This window comes from Emydura macquarii, unplaced genomic scaffold, assembly GCF_026122565.2.
Source record: "Emydura macquarii macquarii isolate MOO-44397 ecotype Brisbane River unplaced genomic scaffold, CSIRO-AGI_Emac_v2 contig_3671, whole genome shotgun sequence".
NCBI classification, from domain to species: domain Eukaryota; kingdom Metazoa; phylum Chordata; order Testudines; family Chelidae; genus Emydura; species Emydura macquarii.
The window spans coordinates 9228729-9248724 of NW_027133808.1; the positions used below are offsets into that span (position 1 = coordinate 9228729).

At 40.8% G+C, this 19996-nt stretch overlaps 1 protein-coding gene across 1 annotated transcript in view; it reads left to right on the forward strand.

Annotated features, from left to right (window-relative positions):
* Positions 1–19996, forward strand: part of UGGT2 (UDP-glucose glycoprotein glucosyltransferase 2) — a 347356-nt gene that overhangs the window by 68008 nt on the left and 259352 nt on the right. Inside the window, exon 9 of the mRNA XM_067536834.1 lies at positions 6812–6911. Coding sequence (XP_067392935.1) covers positions 6812–6911 — 100 coding nt within the window. The remainder of the gene's footprint in view (positions 1–6811; positions 6912–19996) is intronic.

Here is a 19996-nt window from a genome sequence, read left to right on the forward strand (position 1 = left end):
TCTGGAGTGGGACCTTCTGGTACTTGGAGGGAGTGGACCAGGACTTCTTCAAAGGACAAAACTGCACCACCCTCTGGTACTGAGACTGAAAAGTTGGCACCCAGGTCAACTGCATTGGCATTGCCAGATCTGACCCCTTCTACTTCAACGGCTCGAGTCAAGGAATTAAACCCATCTACTCTAGCATCATTGCGTCTCGGCACCAGATGGCCTCATGGTGCACCCAGAACTGGAGTCACCAGTATTCCCTGGACCATAGTGTCCAGTACTAATCTCTGTGCGGTACCCCTCTTCATTCCTGTCTTCGAAGAGAGGTTGAGTCAGACTGTCACTGGTACTGTCGATGAATAGAGGCAGGTCATCACTACCTTCTCTGGTACGGAGACCTCCTCCACTGGACCCTGGTTCCAGTCCTCTAAGTAAGAAGAGGACTGTGACCCTGTCTACACTTACCTCTGAGATTCGGCGGCAGTCGACGAGAGTTACGCAAGCTACGCAAAAAACTTGCGTAACTCCCGTCGACTTCTCTGCTCCTCTTCTACGTGCCGTCTTCACTGCACTGCAATGCAGCGCTACGCCACTTGTGAAGGTGGTCTTAGTACGTCGATTTCTGGATCGACTGAGCGGGTCTTCACTGACCGCTTAGTCGATCAAGAGAAATCGATCTGACGGTGGCAACTTTGCCGCCGTCAGTGTAGCCAAAGCCTGTGGCAAACACCCATATCCAGAATATGCTTTAAGGGGTCCCTTGATGTGGTTGAGCCCAGTCATACTGTCAGAAATCTCCTGGATCTCATGCTAGTCCTATATGAAAAATTACTGTCCCTATACCTGCTGGTACCCAGCACCTTGGTGCTGTGGACCAAGAGGCTGTGAGTTTCCCCAGTGGCAGTATTGGGGCCCAGAGGGATCCATGAGACTACTGTCCAATATACCCACATTGTGGGATTTGGGACCCAAGTAGATCCAGGGCTCTCAGAGAATGGGAAGACCATCTTTGCTTCCTCAAGATGTACAATAACAACATCATGAGGAAAAGCAACAATGGGAATAGGAAGACATCTTGTGGACACAGGACCAGTGACATTGTCCTCCTCTTATTATGCCTTGATGATCCTAAGGCCTTACAAACTTAAAAGGGTGATAGAGTTTCTACAGATTCCCCAGGAAGAGATTCCAAAGCCCTACACAAACTGCTGGACATCCTTCATAGCTCAGGACTGAGTAGAGTGGCGCTTCCATTAACAAGGCCATTCTTCATCCCACCAAAACACTTTGCCACAGTTCCACCAATAGCCATGTGGGATGAAAAGAAGTACTTTGAATCTACAGGGCAGTATGAACCACCCCACAAGCATCCAAGGGTGGATCGGAAGCGTGCTGAGGGGTAGTTGTCCTTCACTTCCCAACCACTGCCACCTCTGAAATTTGGCATTTTGATGAGGCCTTCGAGAGCCACATTTCAGCAGTGTCAGCGGATCTAGACAACCCCTCTGATCTTTCCCCTTCATTAGAAGACCAGTTTTCCCACTACCTATTTGCTTGGACAGCAATCAAAACAGACAGATGGGCACTAGACATTGTCTACTTGGAATACGCCATTCAGTTTTCTTCCCTCCCCAATTCCCTCTCCTGCTTCACATCCTCTTTCAGGGACTTCACTCACAAGAGGATCCTACTGCAGCAGGTAGAGTCAGACCTTAAACGAGGGGTGGTAGAACGGGTACATCAGCAAGGGAAAAACGTAAACTGTTTCAGGAAAAATCCCACAAGCTGGTGATCGTTCTGACTCTAGCTAGAATAGCTCTCCCAATAAATGAGGGTATCTCAGAGCTTACCAGGGTCCTCTGGCAGATGCCAGCTTCCCTGCCTTCAACTACAAAAAAAGTGGATAGATGGTACTATGTCCCCTTCCAGGGGTTCAAGCACCTATATAACCGTTCTCCTGCAGGCCCCATGTAGTCACAGCAGCCAATGAAAAATAAAGACAGGAACAAGAGGCATCAACCCCCAAAAATTAAGGGATCAAGAAGTTGGACATATTTGGGAGGAAGCTTTATTCCACAGGTAAATCAATTTTGCATTAAGAACATAAGAATGGCTATGCTGAATCAGATCAATGGTCCATCTAGTTCAGTATCCTGTCTTCCAATGGTGGCCAATGCCAGGTGCTTCAGAGAGAATGAAAAGAACAGGTGATCAAGTGATCCATCCCTTGTCTCCTATTCCCAGCTTCTGGCAAACGGAGGCTAGGGACACTTCAGGATATGGTTTAGCATCCATGCCCATTCTGGCTAATATCCTCCATGAACATATCTAGTTCTTTTTAAAAACCTGTTATAGGCTTGGCTTTCAGAACATCCTCTGACAAAGAGTTTCACAGGTTGACTGTGCATTGTGTGAAGAAATACTTCATTTTGTTTGTTTTAAACCTGCTGCCTATTAATTTCATTTGGTGGTCCCTAGTTCTTGTGTTATGAGAAGGAGTAAATAATACTTCCTTATTTACTTTCTCCACACTTGTCATGATTTTATAAACCTCTGTCATATCCTCTCTTAGTTGTCTCTTTTCCATGCTGAAAAGTTCCAGTCTTATTAACAAAAACAGCGAGAGTCCTGTAGCACCTTAAAGACTAACAAATTTCTACGAGCATAAGCTTTCGTGGGCTGCATCTGACGAAAGCTTATGCCTGCAGAAATTTGTTAGTCTTTAAGGTGCTACAGGACTCTCGTTGTTTTTGCTGTATACAGACTAACACGGCTATCCCTCTGGAACTTTTCAGTCTTATTAATTTGTCCTCAGATGGAAGCTGTTCCATACCTCTCATATTTTTTGTTGCCCTTTTCTGTACCTTTTCCAATTCTCATATATCTTTTTTGAGATGGGGCGATCAGATCTTCACACATTATTCAAGGTGTGGGCATATCATGGATTTATATATTGTCTGTGTTCTTATTTATTCTTTTCCTAATGGTTCCCAATTTCTGTTAGCTTTTTTCATTGCCTCTTCATACTGACTGTGTGTTTTCAGAGCACTATCCCCAGTAACTCCAAGATCTCTTTCTTGAGTGGCAAGAGCTAGTTTAGATCTCATCATTTTATATGTACAGTTGGAATTATGTTTTCCAATGTGCTTTACTTTGCATTTATCAACAATAAATTTCATCTGCCATTTTGTTGCCCAGTCACCCAGTTTTGTGAGATCCCTTTATAACTCTTCACAGTCTGCTTTGAACTTAAGTCTCGAGTAGTTTTGTATCATCTGCAAATTTTGCCACCTCACTGTACCCCTTTTCCCAGATCATTTATGAATATGTTGAACAGCATTGGTTGCAGTACAGACTCCTGGGGGGACACCACTATTTACCTCTCTCCATTCTGAAAACTGACCATTTATTCCTACCCTTTATTTCCTATCTTTTAACCAGCGACTGATTCAGGATTGATCCTTCCCTCTTATCCCATGACCGCTTACTTTGCTTAAGAGCCTTTGGTGAGAGACCTTGTCAAAGGCTTTCTGAAAATCTAAGTGCAGTATATCCATTGGATCACCCGTGTCCACCTGCTTGTTGACCCCTTCAATCTAGTGGATTCGTGAGGCATGATTTCCCTTTCAAAAATCATGTTGACTCTTCTCCAACAAATCGTATTTGTCTGTGTCTGATAATTCTGTTTTTTACTATAGTTTCAACCAATTTGGTACTGAAGTTAGACTTACTGGCCTGTAATTGCTGGGATCTCCTTTGGAGCCTTTTTTTAAAAATTGCATCATATTAGCAATCCTCATGTCATCTGGTACAGAAGCTGATTTAAATGATAGGTTACATACCACAGTTGTTCTTCAATCTCACATTTGAGTTCCTTCAGAACTCTTGGGTGTATAGCAGCTGGTCCTGGTAACTTATTACCATTTAATTTATCAATTTGTTCCAAAACCTCCTCAAATGACATCTGAATCTGGGACAGTTCCTCAGATTTGTCACCTGAAAAGAATGGATCAGTTTTGGGAATCTCTCTTACATCCTCAGCCATGAAGATCGATGCAAATAATTCATTTAGTTTCTCTGCAATGGCCTTATCTTCCTTGAGAGTTCCTTTAGCGTGTCGATTGTCCGGTGGCCACTGGTTATTTAGCCGGCTTCCTGCTTCTGATGTACTTAAAAATATTTTGCTATTGTTTTTTGCGTCTTTGGTTAGTTGATCTTCAAATTCTTTTTTGGCCTTCCTAACTATATTTTTACACTTCACTTGCCACATATTTGCCTTTCACTACGCAGTCTCAACAGTTTAGAGATGGTGCTAAATTTGGAGCAGTGGACCTCGAATCCTTGTTCAAATGGACTCTGAACCCACCTCCAGATGGACGGCTTGTGAGTCACCTACAATAGAAGGGACATTTGTAATCACTTGAAGAACTAAAAATGGTTACTAACCTTTCCGTAACTGTTTTTCTTAGAGATGTGTTGAATATGTCCACCTCCAGCCTACTCCTCCTCATTCCAGTAGGAAGGAACTAAAGGATTTCAGGATGGCTCAGGCCTTTATGCATGTGTAGTCTGTGTGAAACAGTAGAGAGTTCTTGGGCTGCCTCAGCAGATACCGCTAAGGGTAAAAACTCTCCAACAACTGCACTGCAGCACACAAACATCTACAGTGGAATGGACACTTGCAACACATCTCGGTAAACAATTATGAAAAGCTTAGTAATGTTTTTTCCAATCATATTGTCCCGAGATTTTTATAAAATATCCATTAATATTTAATTAGTTCATGCTTCTTCGTCTATCCTGCTTCTTTTAATTTAAATCACTCTTGAAGACTCACTTTATCGATAACTGCAAGAAACCAGCTTATTAAGTCATCTGCTTATCTATTTCTTTATTTATCTTGTGAGTGAACTATATATTTTATGTGAGGGATGGGATATGTTGCCATCAGAACTGAAGCTGGGGGTTGCTTTGGAGGGAGCATGAGATGGTTTAGGTGTCAGGAAGATGAGAGAGGAATTTAATGTTTGCCGTAAAACTTCATTTAAAAAACAAAACTTAACTAATAAGACATGTACCTAACCGCCCTTATCATTCTCCTTGTATATTATGTCTGTTTACCCCACTTTCATCTGTCTTTGTTGTCTTATATTGTAAGATTGTAAAGATGTCTTTCTTTGTGCGTCTAGCACCTGGTGGCTATTGCCACCATCTAAATAATAATAATAGTACTTCTGATTTAACTTCTGTTTTAGTTATTCTTCATGGGTTTTTTAACATTATATCATTTTGCATATTTTCTTCATGCTTCCAAACTTTATTATTACAAAGAGTTTTCTCTTCTTCATGTGCTTCATTTCATGTGGATGCGATGATGTAACTTTTTTCTTCATTTCTTTTTCTGGTTGTCTGTCTTTTTTGTTTAACTGATATTTGCACATCTTACTAATAGTAAAATATTAATTGTACATTTTATGGATGCAGAACTGATCAATAAGAAGTGACAGATATTCAGTGAATTCTGAAACCTAGTATGCTATTGATTTTTGCACAGGTGATAAGTAGTGTTTTTCCATTTTTATTTTTTAAATAATTTTAGCTATGTTAGCCATGCCCACTGCCAGGGGAAAAGGTGAAATTAATAATTTAACATACATGATGAAATAATGAGTAGTATTATAGGCAGGGCTCATAGCTCCGCCTATTATTAAAGTTGCACAACACTTCCCATTATATGATCCTGTTTTCAGTTGCTTATTTAACTTTGCCAAACTTTAACCATTTGGTCTGAAATTTTTCATGCCAAGTATCTGCCTCAGGCTTTTTTGGACAAATTTACCCTAACATGTTCAGGCATTTCCAAAAACAAGGTTAGAGAAAAATACATTATTTGACGCATTTAAATAATTTCTGGTACCCTTTTTGTAGCATTCCTATGTTTTGGAGCAGGGAGTTGAAATTTGTCAAGGGAATTGAATTTGTGTTAGGAATGTAACTTTTGTCATCCCTGTGAAAATGTTACAAGCCTTTGAAAAATCAGTTTGCACATGATTTGTAGAGTCTTGATAGAGCATCGCAGGTGAATTCCCCAAATATTCTATCCACTTGAAAGTGCTCCAGGTCTGGCAAATTGTGTGTTTCATCCCCCTCTGGTGCTGGTCAACAAAGAGGATGATGCATTACTATTGCTATCAGTTACTTCGTTAGCCCAAGTGGCAGAGGACTGTGCGATGGATCTAAAGGTACCTTGCGGATGAACCACATGTGGGTGTCAATGTGATGCCATATGATGGAACTTCTGTTTTATCAGTTTACTTTTTTTAAAATCTAGGAAATTACACAAGGCTTCAAATTAAAGTTACACAGGCAACACTAATTCTGATATTTAATAATTTTAAAGTGCTTGATTTTCCAACCTTAATAATGTATATAGTGTAGTTTTAGCTGTATCGGTTCTAGGATATTAGAGAGACAAGGTGGGTAAGATAATATCTTTATTGGACCAACTTCTGTGTTGGTGAGAGGGACAAGCATTCAAGGCACACCTTTCCCAGATCTGAAGAAAAGCTCTTTGTGACTCGAAAGATTGTCTCTCTCACCAACAGAAGTTGGTCCAATAAAAGATATTACCTCACCCATCTTGTCTCTCTAACAACCTTAATAATGTTTTTTTTAATGCTGGTTTTTTTCTGTCTGTAATTTATATATAAAGTGTTCCAACTCTTTTTGTGTATATGTGTTTAGAGTTTTACAAAATATAAGTTATGTTGATTTATAGTGGTGTTCTCCAGTGATTTTTTTTTTTTTTTTTTTTTTTAAACAGATCTAAGTTTTCAAGCAGCTTCTCAAATTATCTCCAACCCTGTTTATAGTGCCTTAAAGATAATGAAAGACCTTGCTCAGAACTTCCCAATAAAGGCCAGGTATGATAAAATTGTTTGCTTTTTGAGTACTGATTAATTATTTATTTATATTTGTGTTTGAATTTAATGAATATTTTAGAGATTTTGGCCAAACCCTGCAAACAGATAATCATGCACTTGTACAGTTCAGGAGTCCAAGTGACTTCAGTGAGAGAAGAATAACTGTTAGAAGGACTCAGGATCAATCTCTCTTAATGGTCTTCTGTTTGGTGCATGGAGACCTTTACAAACTAAGTGCTTGATTGTTTCAACACTTACATATGTGAATAACTTTGCTTATGGGAATGATCCTGTTTATGTCAGTGGGATTGGTGGATTTCCCAGGCTTCTTCTATTACAGAAACCAATTGTCTTTGTGCACTGCTATAGTACTGCTTATGTAAAAGGTTGCTGTTTCTGTGAGCCCAGTCATGCCTTGTAAGTCTAAGAAATTCTTTTTTGTGACTGATACAATATGTCACAACTTGTCCTACAGTTTTTTCAAGTGAATTATTGAGTTAAAAAAGATGCTAAATAGCGTTCTCTTCTTGAGACCTTCTCGCGGTATATTACAACTACTAATTTGAACATTTCCTTTTGTTTTATTGTCTCCATTGTTTTTCTGTTAAATAAACTGCAAGGTAATCTAAAATCTACTTCGATCATATCTCATTGCAAAGAAGAGTAAATAACTTTTTTAAAAATGCCTAAAATATAATTGCAAAGAAATAAAAAGCAACCAGTTTGGTATAAGTTAACACTCAGAAAAAAGCAAGGGAAATGGTACATAATTTCAAGCTGTAAGGCTAATTCTATTCTTTTTTCTTCCTTTTTTTTTTTTTAATGGTTAACTGGACAGGACTATTATCATGAAGTTTAAAAAAAATGGAATTAAAACTAATTTCAGGTATTACACCAGTCCCAAAACCCCGCAAACTTTTGTAGTTCTACAAGCACATTTACCTGGTTTTTTTTAAAGTGTGTGTTTTCCCTTTTTCTGTGTGAAAGACCCACAAATGATAGGGGAAACAAAACTGTAATGAAAATAGACATAAAGTTGAAGTAAAAATAGTTTCCATCCCTTTAATCTTTTTTAATTATAGTAATCTTTGATATTACTTTCAATCTTTTAACATGATTGACTTTAAAAAATCAGATCAAGTATGATTTTTAAGTTGATGGTTGTGTGCCTACAGCAGTCTTAAATTGAAAGAACATCATCTGGTAAAAAAAATTCATGTATCCTGATTCTCCACTGCCATAACCTGTTTTAAATTTTGGGTAACTCCACTGAAGTCCATGGAGTTGAATGAGTAAATGAGAAAAGAATCAGGCACATTTGAACAAAATTAATGAAATTTCCTAACTTGCAATAGCAATAATACTTAAAAAGTTAAACTGAAATAATTGTAATAATGCAATTTACTTTTAATTATTTATGCTATATATATTTTTTTTGTACATCACTCATTTTGAACAATGAAATTAGAGTAGTCATTTTCTGGCTGTTATGAACTAGCAAAATTCTGAAAAATTTGGGTTGTAAATACTGTAGACAAATACTTAAATCAAAACAAAAACTGTATTTATCAAAAATTAAAATTAAAATGTGACATTTTTATCTGAAAAATGGTCTTTTATTTAAAAAAAGTTTTCAACTTCAGACGTTTCCTTTTCCCATGCTTTCTAGGAGTGAGCATCATTTTCATGTCTTACTCTGTTTCTTAGAAGAAAGGTCAGCATGCATATTTACAAAATGACATCTCCTAACATAAGAGAGACCAGTATATTTGACAGTATGTGGACAGTGAAACAAGTCACGTATTTGGAAGATATATTTTTTTAAATTTTATTTTATTGCATATTTTATATTACTTGACATACCACCTACCAGTTTGTAAGTATCTGACTATTACATAATCCTATAATAATATGCAGTGCCAGAACATACACTGAGTTTCCTGACCTGGATGCATAATTTACAAATGTTAATATCTTGAGCATATTAAAAGTTATACTTTAAAATGCATTGAACTCAGTGGTATATATTTACATTTTATCCAGATAAAAGAGAAAAAGATGAATAAGAAAGAAAAGCACCAGAACTCTTAAATATTACAAAAACCTTCTTAAAATCAGAGTAATCTTATTAATAATCACTTAGCTGCAGATGAAGATGAATTTAAGTCTTGAAGGGTGGGGATCAGGGAAAGTCATTGAACTCTCTATACTGCTTTGTTTGTCCTGATGTTCTCCCCTTACACATTTGCAGTAACTTATATTCATCAAAATAAATAATAACACTTTGAATAAATGATGCTTCCTAAATAAACATATCTAGCTGTCCCATGTTTAAAGGCCCTCACTTATTGTTTAGTTTTCTCTTACCCATTTTCAGATTTCTTTGTTGTTTGTAGCTCATTTTATTATTTTTAAAAATATGTTGTATATAATAATGAAACTGGAAAGTACTAAAACTGAAAAGTCTGACTGTTATTATAACATAGCATAATACTGAGATAAATAGTGTTATACATTTCAGCTCAGTTTCTTCATAATATTCTTTATGCATCATTGTTGAACATTTAAGTATTTTGTCAGCTTTAAGGGTTAATCTATATGTATAAAAACACAATACTTCATTTTATTAGTGTCAGTGATGAAGTTTTGACCACTTATCCATCTCTTCCACAAGGTGTTTTACATCTTCTTCCATGCTGTCGTTTATGCACGAAATGTTCTCCTAAGTTTTCCACCACTATTCTCTTCCTTTCAAATTGTTTCATAATTTACCTCCCAAAAAATCATGACACCATGCCTAATGCCTGATTTCTGCGTGTTAATAATTTGAATGGGATTATAGGCTCACCAGTTGATCTGATCAGAAGATAATGAGGTTCTAGTCCTGGAACCAGGCTCCAGAAGAGTTTTTACAAGGACCCCGGGGTGTATGACAGGAATGCTCAGACTGATAACCCAATCTGTATAATTTTATAAGATTTTATTAAGATAACATAAAATGATAGACAAATGCCTGATTAAAAGAAAATGAATAATCAAATGGATAATGGGTAGAGACACATATGATAAATATATTTATATGGTATGCTTTGGATTAATATACTCTCACCCTTCCCTGATGACCTGGTTGAGAGAGATGTCTGGTTCCTCAACTCTTGAGTGGAGGGGTGGAGAGCTAAGAGCTATAAGGCTAAGACTAAGATTACAAATAATACTAAGTATAAACTAAGAACAAAAGATTCTAACAAATACTAACTAAAAGAAGGTGATCATGCTCAGGTAACATGGTTTGCCCCTTTTAATACCCTGAACAATATGGGTCCTCCTTCAAAGTCCAAACTTGGCTTCTTCACCCCCAGATTATTAGGGTACATTTATTCTATAGGCTGGCAGTTTCGTGCATATTAATGACATATCCATATCCTTTCCAGATGGTTCGCTTATCTCACCTTTGTTATTTCTGGACCTTTCTGTCGGTTTTGTGGCATACCTGTGAAGTTTACTTGGGGCATAAACTGAGCCCCCCTGTCTTGATGTCTCCTGATTTATCTAGGGAAAGGTTATAACCATATATATCTTATCCTTTAACTCATCATTACTTATCTGGGCCAAAGGTTCCAAACATATGTATGTTAACTGCCTTAGCTTTCATACAGGATGTGGCCTGTAAGGTATCTTGCATTACAACTATAATATGTTAATATGAATCTATGACTCTAGTATAATAAAACAACAATACTTAAATCTATAAGAAAAGGTATATATATGCAAGTAAGTAGGCTAGTCCTATAGGCAACAAAAACCCCCTTTGATTGGGTGGTTGCAAAAATAAACCCCATCACACAAGTGTGGATATGGATGTTTAATCGCTTGAGGGAATAGTTTCACCACCCCCTTCTACAGCTCATGGTGGAGAAAGGGTATTATAATGAGGGTCTTCCATGTCCTGGTGTCTTACAATCATGGGTACCATGGATCCATATTCTCCAATATTATTATCTGGAACCTGGTTGGGTCTGGGTTTTGGCTTATACGTGTTAATTTTACACGGCATGCATCCAGACAATTCCTGTTGCAATTCCCTGTTCAACAATCCATCCTTTCTATCCAGGGGCTTGCTGAAGGTTCCTTGCCTAATCCATTAATTAGGTAATAGCATGTTTGGCCTTGTTCATATCATTGGTAATTTGTATGAGGTGGATCTCTTTACGAGATAATAATGATTTTAATGATAACCCTAGTGAGGGAATATAGACAAGGAATGTTAGTGTACTTTGGATAGTTAAATTGTGATAAGCTGGGTCAGACGGAATAGTAGTGATGTTCTCAAAGGTGGGAATAGGGGAAATAGCTTCATTTCCAATTAACTTAGGTTGCTTTGGAATAAAACAAAAATTTGGGTCTGTGACCTGACACTCCAAGGGACCATAGTGGTACCTTCTTTCATTGCTTACCATGCAAAATTAGCCATTTCCGGTATAGGATACCCTCTCCATTGGAGTTCTCCACTTCGTCAGCCTCACCAGGCATGACAAGGACGATTTGTTTTGTAACTCTCCCTGTAATCCACACATGACAGTATCTGTCTCGAATGCATCACACCCATAGATGTACTGAGGCCCTTTTTCAGAGCAATAGGCCATCTGTGGAGTTTTTCAAATCTGTGTTGGAGTGTGATAGTCCGCCAAGGGAGGCACATTAACATGTTCTCTATAGATGTCATCTTCCAGGTGACCTATGGACTGGACAGCTGCCAATTGCTTGTACATGTGTCAAACACTGGCAGAGAAATAGTGAATGAGACATACAAGGACTGTGCCATCGTATAATCTTTGGGAAAAGAACAACTATCTCAGTTGGGGTGAGGTGTCACAGATCCCATCTATCTTATTTTTCCCAATGACACGTTGGTATAGATCCAAACATGTGGCTCGCTCCCTTTCCCGCCTTTGAAAACACTTAGGGAAATACCAACTTAGTAATTGTTCATCTTTGATTAGATCTAGAACCTTCCCCAGTTTTAGAGCTTGCAATGTATTCTGATGGTATTTATAACACATTCTCCATACATGGAGCAAATAATTTCCTTTCCTAAATATTAGTCCTTAGACTGATCATTATTTAAAGCGACCAGTTGGTTAATTTTAAGTTGGGTTTCATTAAAGGTACAAGGTACGAATATTCATACAAGGTAAAGGAATGAGTCCACAGAAGCATTTTCCACTGGTTTGGTATGCATTTCTAAGGTAATCTTATGGCCTGGATCGATCATAAGAATCTGTTCCATTCCTTTCTTAGGTGCGTTTTGCTTCAAAGGTTCAATTAATTGTGCATGTACATGTTGCCGTGTTTCGTGGTCTTGGGTAATTTTTGAATCTTTTGCAACAGTTTAGTCCCAAATTCTTGATTTTGGCTTAGTCTTACCCTTAGAGTGACGATAAAGGTGTAGTAAATCAGGAATACCAATGTCCATTTCATGGTGGTTGACTGCTGGACTTCAGCGGTCACGATTCCAAATGTTGTTCACCTAGCTACTGAGGAGGAAGCTGCTCCTGAGACCTGGACAATCGGTACTGCTTTAGCTGATTAGCGTGGTAAATTTTGTTTTTATTATGCTTGCCTCCTGTTACCCTAAATTTATACACCGCTGAACCGAGTTTATCGATGATTCGGAAGAGTCCAATCCATCAGTTACAGAGTCCATGCTCTGGTGCTTTGAACGTTAACAGCATTACTTGATCACCAACCTCCCAAGTATGCTTTGGGTTTTGTCGAAGTAGGCCTTTGCCTTTCATCTGGATTTTCCCAATTGAACAGCTACCTGCATGTGGACCTGATTCAAAGGTTTTGCAGATTTTGCAGGTATGTATCCATTTTTATTCCCTCCAGTTGAGTGCCACTGGTGTGCCAGATCAAATGTTCTGGTAATTGCATATTTCTGTCTATCATCAACTCAAGGGGCGTTTTGTCAGTAAACGCAGCAGGTGTTGCCCTCAATGCCATTAGAATTACAGGCATGATGGCATCCCAGTTACGCCCATTGGCATCAACCAGTTTCCTCAACATTATCTTTATAGTTCAATTGGTTCGTTCCACCATCCCAGATGACTGGGGTCTATATGGGATGTGTAGTTGCTGTGGGACTCCTGTCAATTTAAGGCAGTCCTTAAAGAAAAGATCTGATCCTACCTTTGCAGGGTCCTCCATTGAGAGAAGACTTGTTCTACCAGCACCTTGGCTGTGGCTTTTGCAGTATTGGCTTTTAGAGGAAATGCTTCTACCCACTTTGAAAAAGGGTTGACAACCACCAACAGATATTGTTTGTCTCTCTGGGTCCTTGGCAAAAGGACCTATGATGTCAATCTGCAAAGCCATCTATGGGCCTTCAGATACCTGAGATTTTAATGGCGCATTTCTTTTGGATGGAGTAGGATTGGCTTGAGCGCATGCCAAACAGTTGTCACAGTATTGTTTCACACCCATCCTCAGAAGCGGCCACAATCCCACAGATGCAAGATGTTGGACAGTTTTGTCCACTCCCTGATGTCCTCCTGTTGGAGTGTCATGAACTATATACATCATTTCCCTCTGTAGGTGCGTTGGAACTACCCACACAAGGAAAGGACCTCCTGAATACGTCAGAACTCCATCCACTACCTGCAAATACTGTCCGTATCTTCTGTATAAGGGACCTGTGAGTGACCACTCTCTTTCTGCTTTCGAAAGCTCTTGTGTTACTCTCACTATGTCCTTATCTGATTTCTTCATCTCTCTTAAGTCAGGTATGTTAGTCTTTACAGCCTTAGTTGTAGCAATTGGGCACACTGGACCAAAGATAGTACTGGAATACTCTTGGTCTTTTTCACTCCAGGATTTCCCTGATTGAGCTCCTGCTCAGGCCAATTTGTCAGACTTCCCATTTTCCATAACATTGGGTTCTAATTTACAATGGGCCCTTATCTTTTTCACTCTAATTGGCCTTTCTGGAGTAGTGAGTTTTGCTGCTAACCATTCCATGTATTTTAACAGTGGTGCATACTTAATAGGTGACCCATACGAAGATGTGAACCTATTAGTTTCCCAACGTGGCGGAAACTCTGTAAAAGAATTGCATAGCCATTCTGAGTCTGAAAACAGACAGATGTTTTGATGTGCCATGGTGATGGAGAACTGCACGCAGTACTCCAATACACAAGCTACTGCTGCTAATTCAGCATGTTGGGCCAAATGTGGGGTGCATGAATATGCTTTCTCCCAAGGTTCTCCTTCTTCTGGTGGAATTGCATGGATTCCAAATCCTATATAAGGTTTCCCTTCATGATAGTAATTAGAATCGGCTATAAAAAAACGGTACCCCTTGAAGGAACCTGCTTCCTCTATCAAGAGTAGGATAGCTTCCCCCCTTTGATCCAGTTGAGCAGTATCTGGAGACTGATAGTGTCTTTGTATGCCCTGAAGACAGAGGACAGGATTTAAGGTCTTTGACATGGATAATGCTAATCGCTGCCCCAGTATCTATAATAAAATTGATGTGGTGGCCCCCTACCGCTGCAGATACTGTAGGTCTCCCAGTTGCATCCCTGCCTGAAGGGCCTAGGACTTCACTCGGGGCCTGATGGCGTCATGCTGAGTATTCTGCAGACAAGTAGTCCACAGGCTATCTGTCTATCTTCTCGGAGGCAGTCAGCCCTGTTGGGGAGGAAGCTGTCCCCAGGAGAAAAGAAAATGAGTCAATGGAGGCCATGGGCTGGTCCAAGGTGTGACCCGTCCCATGCCCATGGTAGCCACCTGATAATGCCAAGGTCAGGGCAGATTGTAAAAGGAGAGCAGATTCTCCCAGCACTGGTGGATGACCTGAAGTCAGACTTCCCAACCAGCCTCAGACTGTGTTTCTGATTCCCCCAAACCGGTTATCAAGAAGCCAGTACACAAACACCACAGCCCCCTTTACTGCATTTCAGTCTCTGGTTCCCAATCAGCACTAGGTCCAGTAAAGAGACTAGTTATTTAAACTCTATGCTCTTTACTACAAAGGTTCCCTCTGACCCCAAAGGGTCAGCCACAGTACCAGATCAATATGTTTGGATCTTACCCAAAATACCATGCTGCCAGCCAATCCTTTAGTAACTAAAACTAAAGGTTTATTGTAAAAAGAAAGAAACAAACCATGAGAGAAATATTAAAGGGTCAAAGCAAATCAGATACATACAAATGATTGAAAGTCCATATACATCAGGTTTCTAGAAGAATTGTGGAGTTGCAGGCTTGTATAGTCCCTCTGGTATACATCCAGTACCTGGATGGGTCTTAGTCCTTCAGTTCAGTTGCAAAATGAATTGATCCAGAGGTAGGTATGTGTCTGAACAGGAACAAAGACAAAATGGATTCCCCAGGCCTCTGCCTTATATACCTCCTGGCCCTGGCCATGCTGTTTGTGGAGTTTTACAGGAACTAAGATGGAGTCTAGAGTCACATGGGCAAGTTCTGGTGACTCGTTGGGTGATGCTGGCTTCTTCCCCTGGGCCTCTTTGCACCTGGGAATGTCTTAACGAGCCATTAAGCAGGCTATTGTTCTGCAGCCATCCTTTCTGAGTCGTTACTCAGCACAATTTGAAATACAGATATATCAAATATAGCTATAACTTCCATTTCACATATCATACATGAACATACACATCATCATGTAACTTAGCACATTATAACCTTTCTAACAGTACCTGACATGGCATATCACACGTGAATTAATATGATTTTGACATATTGATGTCAAACAATATAACAAATGCTCTCCCCGTCATCTACCCACCATGACACAAGGGTACTGGGCTTTGGCCTTCCAACATCAGCTCAGTTAGGTGTGTTTGAAGTTCTCAGATATTCTGGTGTTGAGCTTCCAGAGTCTGCTGCGTTGCTTTAAGCATGGTCAGAACCAAGTCCTCATTTCAGCGGCGAAGTGGTGATCTGGATCCCTGTGGATGTGATTGGTTCTGGGCCGTATCTGAAAAGAAAGGAACATGATCCCGGGGACCCACATGGGGTCCGAACTTATAGCCCTGTCGAGGGGCACACCCACTCGAAAGTCCAGGATTATTACACGGGTTAGAATAATTTTGCCAGCATTGGTTTCCAGGAAATTTAGAAACGCCCCAACATAATCCTTGAGGTGATGTCCTCACAGGTCCCTCAATTCTCACGGTGGGATTAGTTTGTGGCTCCTGAAGCGTTGCAACAGGGGCCCCATGCTGACCTAATTTAAGGCCTCCCTGGGAATGCGCTTTAGCCAGTAAGGCCAATGTATCCTTCAAGGAAGTGTCATCATTGAAAGCATGTTAACCTTTTCCTGCAAATGAGGAAGAGAATTATTGATCAACAAACTAACATATTGTAACTCGTCTATGTCCTATCTCATGTGATTGTGCCAAGCTACACTTAACCACAAGTAAAATTGATGTGGAGACTCATTAAGTCTTTGCTTTAAATTCGACAGGATAGCCACTCCAGCTTGTCCTGGATGCTGATTATATTCCAGTAGGGCTACTGTTTCCTTAAAAACAACGAGAGTCCTGTAGCACTTTAAAGACTAACAAATTTATTTCTGCAGGCATAAGCTTTCGTGGGCTGTAATCCACTTTGTCAGATCTGACGAACGCCCATGAAAGCTTATGCCTGCAGAAATTAAATTTGTTAGTCTTTAAAGTGCTACAGGACTCTTGTTGTTTTTGCTGTATACAGACTAACACGGCTACCCCTCTGGAACTGTTTCCTTAAAAGATTTCTCACCCACCCTATACTCAGGGACTAAAGTACTCCATAATGCTCGATCTACTGAGAGCTGTAGGATTTTAGCACAATCTTCCTTTGGTAAGCGATACACTTTTGCCATTTTCTGTACACGTTATGCATGTACTGCAACAGAAGAATCCTCCATCTTTCCTACTTGTTTAGCCACCAAATCAAGGGTCTTGATATCTTTAACTACTGCCACTGGACAATCTGAATCTTAATTTATGATTTCTGGGGTTTTACTCCTCAAATGAGGATATGGGGTTCTTCTCTTATCCTGTTTAGTATTTCCTTCATCAGAATTATCAGAAATTTCCTCTGAACACAATTCTAGGATTGGACGGTCAGTGTAGCTTTCCATTAAATTTCTACGTCCCCCACTTAAGGCTTCTCCATACTGGTGCAGGACAAGAGAATGTGTTGTGTTTTGTATCTATACTGTGCCCCACATAATGAAGCACTGATTTTGATTGGAGTCTATAGGAGCTAATTTAATACAAACGGTAAGAATAATAATATTAATACAGTAGAACCTCAGAGTTACAAATACCTCGGTAATGGAGGTTGTTCATAACTCTGAAATGTTTGTAACTTTGAAAAATGTTATGGTTGTATTTTCAGAAGTTTACAACTGAACATTGACCTAATACAGCTTTGAAATTTCACAATACAGAAGAAAAATGCTGCTTTTAACTATCTTAATTTAATGAAATAAGCACAGAAACTGTTTCCTTATGTTGCCAAATCTTTTAAAAAAACATTCCCTTTATTTTTAGTAGTTTGTTTAACACAGTACTGTACTATATTTGCTGCTTTTTTTGTTTGTTTGTTTCTGTTGCTGGCTGATTGCGTACTTCTGGTTCCAAATGAGGGATGTGGTTGACTGGTCAGTTCATAATTCTGGTGTTCTTTGAGTGCTTGCCCATGTTGATTCCACTGTAGGTGTGTGTGTGTGTGTGCCCACATGCACAGCTACCAGAATTTTTTGCCTTAGCAGTATCCGTAGGACCGGCATCGGCACCCCGTAGAACCTCGTGCTCATGCACCAGTATATAAGGCGCCACTAGTCCTGCATCTCCTCGGTTTCTTCTTCCTGCCCGTGATGGTTACTGGAGCTCTCTGTTTGCAAGTTCTCTAGACTGCCTTCCTGAAGAAGTTGTAATATAGTTTTGTTGTTTTCTAGTTATTGTACATAGTTAGCTTTTTAGACAGTAGTGTAGTCCCTTTAGGGACATTGGCCCAGGAAGCAGGGTATGCCCCATTCCTTGGGCTTCAAACTGTGTGATTTTTGCTGCAAGCCCTTCCCTCTAAACGATCCTCACGACTGCTGCCTTAAATGCTTGGGAGAAGTACATAGAAAAGACAAGTGTTATATCTGCAAGGGCTTCAAACCAAGGACTAGAAAGGACAGAGAGATCTGTCTGAAGGCCCTACTTATGGAGGCAATGCTAAGACTGGCCTCCAAGCCACCTCGCGCAACTTGGTGCTGAGCACATCGGCTTGGGTACGGTACAGAGCGCTCCACCGGCACCAGGATCCTCCCAACATCGCTTCATTTCTCTGACATTGAGGAAGTGGATGAAGCACTCGGACAGAGGATGTTCCCCTACACTGAAGAGCAAGAAAGTGGGGCCAGGCACTGAATCTGTGCAGGATCAACTACCCTCACGGGAGCACCAGGCTCTGATTCCCCCGCTTAGGGCCCTGAGCCAAATGAGTGAACCAACACCAGGGAGTGGAAGAGAATCCCTCCAGATTCTGGTGCCTTCCACACCCGATGCTCTCTGGGCAGCTAGAGACCTGATAGCCCTGCCTCTACCTCCCACTTCCAGGCACTCCTCAGTGCCAGAGCCAGTGAGGGTGCAGACCTCGATTGGAAACCCCCAATGGGTCTGCTGCAGTGGGCACAGGAGAGATGCCATTCCCCCAAGTTCCAGCACTGATTGACGTCACTGTGACGCAGGTTCCCATCACAGAGAGAATCTTCATCCTCATGGCACCGGTCCCCGAGAACGCATTCTTCTTCTCCAGCACCAAAACACTCATTGCTGTACGGACAGCATCAATCTCAGTCACCACGGCATCGATACTCCTCCTCTCGACACCTCTCACTGGTGACTCAGTACTGGAAATAGGATTCCTGGCACCGATCTGTGATGCCTTGATCCCCAGTGCCGAGCTACTCGCTGCATCAGCACTCATCTGTTTGACACTGCTCTCGTAAAGTGCGACACCGTTCTTGGTCACCACGGCACTGCCCTCCGGCACCACACAGCAGTTGGGTAGAAGCAAGGTTGGCCCCAGCATGGTCCCCCAGGGACAATTCCTCTTCCTCAGACTCAGGAGGGGAACCTACCCCGCCGCTCCAGTCAACGCCAACCTAAGGTGCAAATGCCAGCAGCGGGCCTCATGGGGACGGGCTGGCCTCAGGGAAAATGGCCAGCCAATTGACCACATTGGAACCTGTGGGGGATCTCTATGGGGCCGGGCACTCCCTCCTGCCAGTTGTTGGGGTGATACTCTGCGATGCCAGCAGCCTCAGAAGAGGGTCAGAATTCAGTGTCTGAACCCAACTCTGAGGTTCAAGACCTGGCTATTGCTGTAGCCCCAGTGAAGAAGGAGGAAAGGCCACCTCCTCCACAGTTCTGGACATCCTCTTCATCGTCACCAGACGAGGCGGTTGTAAGCCCAGGCCCCCAGGTCTCGTTGGATGATTTCCAGGTCCACTAAGACCTCCTCAAGAGGGTGACCTCCAACTTAGGTCTGGAGACAGAGGAACTCAGAGCCAACTGACAATTGGTTTGATGTACTAGCAGCCGTGGCACTGACCTATGTCACTTTGTCAGTACATGAAGGAGTCCTTAAGGTGGTCAAGCCTCTTTGGCAAATACCATCCTCTCTGCCACAAACCTTGAAAAGGGTTGAGAAAAATTAGTGTCCCAGATAAGGGGTTTGAATACCTTTTTTCACACCCACTTCCTAGATCTTTAGTGGTGGCAGCCACAAATGAGGGGGACAGGGAGGACCATACAAGCTACACTCCCAAAAATATAGACTTGTTTGGGAGGAAAATTTATTGTACGGCCAGCTTCCAATTTCAAATTGCTAACCAGCAGGCATTGCTGGGAAGATATAATTTTAATATGTGGAACTCCATAGTAAAGTTTAAAGATTTGTTGCCACAGGAGGCTTGACAGGACTTCGCCTCTGTCCTAGAGGAAGGCAAAACAGTAGCCAGAGCAGCCTTGCAGGCATCATTATATGCAGCAGACTCAGCCGCAAGATGAATGGCCTCGGCTGTC